The following is a 6,000-nucleotide window of genomic DNA, read 5'->3' on the forward strand; positions in this document are numbered from 1 at the left end:
ACAAAAAAAATACAACAAACAGTCATACCCGAAGTTATTGAGGAATGTCTCATTCTTGGCTAACTAAATTGCATAAAGATTCAACTTCAAATGCCCAATGTGTGCAAGTGCAAGAGGCATATATGGAATCAAAGTCAATTAAGGATATGGTGGTGGGTGGATAATTTACTGTGGTCATGAGCCGAAAGCTCACACGTTGGCTGAGGCTGGTAAGCTTGAGCATAATTGGAGGCAATAAAGAACCTGCACCAATGTGCCATTTTGTATAAACCTGCACTAAACCTAACATGTATGATGAAGTGCTTGAACACTGTAATTCAGAAGTCTCACAAGCATATACACAGGCACACTCACGGTTTCCCAGAACTAACCTCAGTGTAGGGGTTGTAATGCAGAGGGTTGAGGCCAGAGAAAGGTTCAAACACACAATCTGAAGTCAGAGCCTGCTGCTTCCCTCCAGGTAGCAGCCGCAGCAATTTCTCATGAACCATACGCAGAGTCACCACCTACACATAAATAATAAGGAGTGTTTTCACATGTTATCTCATTTTAGCTGGTTTATTTACCGGTATGTGTTTGGTCATCAGGCTCACAGGACAATATCATAACTCACAACTAATGACTGACTCATTCAACTGTAGCCCTAACTGTAAGATGCTGTACATGTGGGTACTGGTGGTGACACATTGGGCAGATATAAGCTAACTGGGCAGATATAAGCTAATTCCCACACTTACATTCTATACACACAGGAAATTATGAAATTCATCGTAAAGAGGAAAGAGGCATTTGTATGTTTGTGACAGTGGCTACGTGTTTCTGGATCAATATAACCATTTTCCCAAGTATGCGGTTGCCTTTCTACGCTTTGAAAAAAAACACTTTGCCAGGTCAAGTAAGGTTTTAACAACATCATATATCTGTACCACAGTTAAGCAGTGATCTAGAAAGAGATGGCAAGGGAATGCAAAGACTATCATGCATTGACACACAGCTACTAGTGGCAGACCATTCTGCATTTCAGACTGATAAGTCTGTCTCATCAAAGGTTACTTTGAGGGGTGCATAGGCTGTGGAAAGAGTTGGGTGAATGTTTCATGAAAGTCCAATGTGGTTGGGTAACTTTCTGGATCAATAATGGTTTTAGAAATTAGTATTAAACATTTTAATATGTTGTGTATGATTTCTGTTCACTTCCATGTAATGGATTCAAGAAAAGAAGTGAAAATTCCACTTAAATGTGACATCCGCTTCTTTACAATGAAGAAGAAAGAAAGAACGGACAACTAAAAGGTCACTGAAAGTTTGTATTAAGGAGTAAATATAATGCAACCAATGTGCCACAAAGTCGTGTGAAAAAGGGAAATATGCACTCAAATGATGACATCAATAGTGTTCCCTTGCCCCTGGATCAGCACCCTATCTTACCTCATCCAATCTTTTTGCAAGGCAATGAAGGTTTTTTGGGCAATGCTTGTTTCCCTTCCAGGGGTGGGGAGCATGTCTCTTCCACACCTTGGAGAAAAGGCAAATAAAAAATTATGACCTCTTTCTATCTTGTATTTTACTAGATGAAAATGGTTATTCAGTCACATTTGATGGCCACATGCATTCTTTCAAGTGAAATTATAGTGAGGTGTTTAATTGAGATAGAAACAGTTATTGTTTTGAATTTTTTGTTAGATTTATGCATACTTTTCGCCCTTTTGATCTGTTCCATACCTGTCCAGTCAGATGCTCACAGGCCACAACCCACTGTTCACAGATGGCGACCCCCGTTCTCAGGTTTTCTCTCACAGAAACAAATGGCTCTTCAAAAATCTTAAGGCAGCTCAGCTTCCTCTGCACATATCTTCCCAAGGCTCCACCTTGTACATGTATACATCAAAAAAAAATTATAATAAACGTCAAACTTACCAAATACAGAAGCACCCACATAATTTTTTTTCCTTTCGAACAAGGAACATTACATTCACAGAGTTAACTCTGGGAGTTACTAAATGACGTCTCACATTTAATTTAAAGAGTAAATATAGAAGAAGTTGTTTCATTCAACACCAAAGTATCCTTGTGACACACTCTTGACGCACACTGTATCTTAAGAACAACTTCAGCATATATTTGTTCTCATTTCCTAGTTTTGGTTTTTGGTGTATGTTTCAGAGAGATTCCTACCGATTACATCCATGAGTCGGATCATGCGTGTCTCTCGATACGGCTCAAAATCAGTCTGCCTCCAAACATCATCCACAGTGTCTCTGCTCTGTTCAACCAGGTCCACAACATCAGACATAGACAAGCCATCAAGACCACCATACTCCTGATGGAAACACAAAGAGAGTCCAGACACATAATTTGGTTTGATTCAGTTTTTCCTTGTTAGTTTGTTGCAAAATGGAATATTAGCCTCCAGAACAATTATAAAATAATTGATCAAACCGCATTATGTTACTATTACTCACAATTTCAGGGTTTTCAAATTTGGGGGAGGGGGTGGTATACCAAGATGTAATGATGTTCTCTTACCAACATATTTATTCAGTTCATTTAGCAACCACACTGTATACATATATAAACAATATGTAGTAAAATGTAATAACTCTGTAATGGGACTTTTATTTTATCATGTAGCCAGTCCTGACACATAGAATGCATACCTTTTGAATGGATTTAAATTGCTCATTGAAGTATGTAGCCCTTTCTCTCGCATTGTTTTTCTCTGCAGACTCAGAGAGATCGGCCCAGTACTGGAACTCATCACTGGGAGTCAGGATGCCTGCGTATAGTAGGAAAAAATATTAAATTACATGATTTGGAATGTGTCCTGGTTCTCATCTTATATATTTAGTTCAGTGTGTTTTTTTTATTTTTTTTTAGTAGGTAACTTCCTTTACCAAGTCAACAAATACAAATCAGGTTTACCCATTCACTATGTATAGTGATTAACTTTTCCGACCTTAATAATTAACATCAAAATAATATAAGAGTATGGTAAAGTTTGTAAACACTTTCCTCTTATACAATATCAAGTTTTACCAAATATCATGCATCATATTGTGTCTCATCAATATCAAATACTTGAGAAAATAACTTTTAACGATTCTATGACTATCCTGCAGACATGTATATTTCTTTCTGCAAAAATACACGTATGCATACCAAGAACATCTTCCTCTGCACGGCCTGTCTTGACAGAATGTTGTGCTCCAGACTGGCGGACCACTGAGCCCAAGCCAAGCTCCAGCTCACTCAGCAGGCCTGCAAGCTTAGGGTCAAATGCTGAAGACCAGCGCTCATCCTTGAGAAAAGAGAAACTCAATTTTATTTCAATTTCGAATACAATTTTTTTTTTATTCTAACTTGAAATATGTTCCAAATACTGTAGTATATTCCATCTACTTTCAATTATTATTGACAGTGTGGCCTAGCAGAATTGTTCTAGTGTTAACATCACACTGTCAACGTTACTTCCAAAGTCTACATCTTTCAGAAAGCATCTTTGGAACCATTTAATACCCAGTAAACAGACTCACCTTCAGCAGAACAGGTGCAAAGACTTGTTTTAAGGCCTGGTAGAGGGTGTTGATGGGAGACTCCAGCATGGACGACACAAGGAGGCTCTGGTGAAGGTTGTCTTCTGTGATCACCGTGGGATGAAGTTTGAAGAACACCAGCACCTTCTCTCTGCTGTCCCCCGATGCTTCGATCTGACAATGGAAGATGAAGTGTGTAAATAGACATAAAACAAAGACAGTGTTTAATTGTCAAGCCCAAGTAGGATTGCTCATTTTTGTTGAAGTCTGCAAGTATAAAGTTACATGACCCATAAATACAATAAGATACCTCTACAGAAAAGCTATATAGAATCAATGAGTAGAGGAATTCATATATCTTAATATCTCGAGTAAAGAGCATTTCTGGTTATTGATTCCTAACTATTGGCATGTGAGTAGCTAGCTTATTCATTTCAAATCATGGTTTATTTACTTTATTTAACCAATTTAAAAAAAATTGGTTTAGATTTAGGATTTTTCCATGCACTCTGAAGCTAATCAGATTATTGTAGCATTGCTTCAAACATTTGTGTTACCTTATTTGACAAGTGAAGGTCGTTGTCATGTTTGCTGACCGAGAGGACAAATTCATTTCCATCATCCAAGAAGTTATTGAGTTGTGGGCTGTCAGCCAGGGACGATGAAGGCTTTATCCCATAAAAGTTTCCAGTTGTGGTCAGGATGAACCTTTTACGAGTGTCATCTGAACCCTGGGGCATCTTTCAGCTGCAATAATGTGTTGATGCAACAAACAAAAAAACATTGTAGTGACCACAGTATGGGAAGGATATGAGGCTCAATGGTGCCTTTTTAAGTCTCGAGTATATTTCTACAGATTCTTTAGACTTTACAGTTTTTTCCCTTTTTAAAGCTTCCCAATTGTCCTACGTGTTGACGTAAACAGGATAGTAACTATTGCCTCAGGGCTAGTCCGAGTTTGTCGACCAGGAGAGACACAAACTGATGTCATATCAGGCTTCAACTACAGTTGGTTAGCATATGCTTTACCTAATGTAATATAATGTTGTATTGTGGCAAACAAGGAAACAGACCAGCTTCTAGACCAGCGTATCCTCGTCAAATAAACGTGCACTTTCGACCCAACTCTAACCACTTACTTTGCCCAAAAGGGTTAAAAGTGGCATTTAGCGTCTTATAGGTAATGCGTTGGCTATAGCAATATAGTTGCTAAACCGTTAGCTAACTACTATCTTAAATGTGCTAGCGCTGAAACAACGTTTGCATATAAAACCAGCATACATCCAGCCTGTCTTCTTTGTTTACGGTGCTTCTTTTTGGAAATGAATAAAATAACGTTAGGAAAGTTAAAGTGCTGCATTACCGCTGTGCAGGAGGGAAAAACGATAGCTAGCTAACGTTAGCTCCACGCCTCCGTGAATAAAAGTGCAGCACATTCGCTGACTGGCTTGACTTCAGCATGCAAGCAGATTAACATAAACGTTTGTTTCATACCGTGTTCTCCTGTGGGAGTTTTTGGTAACTTCATTTACGGAGTAAAAAGCGTTAGGTATCAGTTGCTCGTGCCAGTATGTGGTGTCCAGGATTATGCTTGCGTTGTTACCAGGTAACAACTACTATCCCTTGTACCACGTGACACAGCGGAATTAATGTCCTACGTAATTAACGTACGGTTGTTACGTACAAAAGGTGCAAACGCCATTGGGCAGACTGAATCACTTTTTTGTCAAAATCAGAATCTCCTCACGATCTGCTACCTGTCCATACTGTGTGCACTGTGCACTCGAACAAAAAGACACATTTTAGATAGATAGATAGATAGATAGATAGATAGATAGATAGATAGATAGATAGATAGATAGATAGATAGATAGATAGATAGATAGATAGATAGATAGATAGATAGATAGATAGATAGATAGATAGATAGATAGATAGATAGATAGATAGATAGATAGATAGATAGATAGATAGATAGATAGATAGATAGATAGATAGATAGATAGATAGATAGATAGATAGATAGATCTGTAGCATATATGGAAACCTGTTTAAATAGCCTATTGGTTTATCAAAAATGTTCTAATTTGATAAATTGGTAGTACCTCTGTCCTGGCTAACGAAAGTAGACCATGCATGTCATTTGTCACTTGACATGCAAGGATTCCCTTGTGACGGCACTAGAGTTTCATTTCTGTCACTGACCTTATATAGATTGAAGGGAAACTCTGTGTTCTCACTTTGTTTTCAGTTTTATTACAGCTCAGCCAATAGCTTCGACAATAGGTCACCACATATTGCCAGAAACAGCCATTACCTTCCACGAACAATCATGTCACCTCTATTGAGTTGCATGGCCATATCAGAAAAACATTCTTTCCTAAAGTTATTTACAAATATAGGAATACTATGTACACAAATAACATTACTGATAACATTTACAGTACAATTGAAAAAACATAGGAGA

The 6,000-nt window shown here is 38.0% G+C and overlaps 1 protein-coding gene across 1 annotated transcript in view; it reads right to left on the reverse strand.

Moving 5' to 3' along the window:
* The window catches only part of dync2h1 (dynein cytoplasmic 2 heavy chain 1), a 130,862-nt gene extending 125,763 nt beyond the window's left edge, over window positions 1-5,099 (reverse strand). Inside the window, exons 1-9 of the mRNA XM_080025000.1 lie at window positions 5,028-5,099; window positions 4,091-4,280; window positions 3,534-3,707; window positions 3,160-3,298; window positions 2,658-2,776; window positions 2,176-2,320; window positions 1,723-1,868; window positions 1,429-1,515; window positions 372-506 (exon numbers count right to left, since the gene is read on the reverse strand). Of these exons, the coding sequence (XP_079881126.1) occupies window positions 372-506; window positions 1,429-1,515; window positions 1,723-1,868; window positions 2,176-2,320; window positions 2,658-2,776; window positions 3,160-3,298; window positions 3,534-3,707; window positions 4,091-4,273 (1,128 nt within the window). The 5' untranslated portion in view covers window positions 4,274-4,280; window positions 5,028-5,099. The remainder of the gene's footprint in view (window positions 1-371; window positions 507-1,428; window positions 1,516-1,722; window positions 1,869-2,175; window positions 2,321-2,657; window positions 2,777-3,159; window positions 3,299-3,533; window positions 3,708-4,090; window positions 4,281-5,027) is intronic.
* Window positions 5,100-6,000: the final 901 nt, after the last annotated feature.

Source organism: Ammodytes marinus, assembly GCF_949987685.1.
Source record: "Ammodytes marinus genome assembly, chromosome: 3".
In the NCBI taxonomy this organism is placed as follows: domain Eukaryota; kingdom Metazoa; phylum Chordata; class Actinopteri; order Uranoscopiformes; family Ammodytidae; genus Ammodytes; species Ammodytes marinus.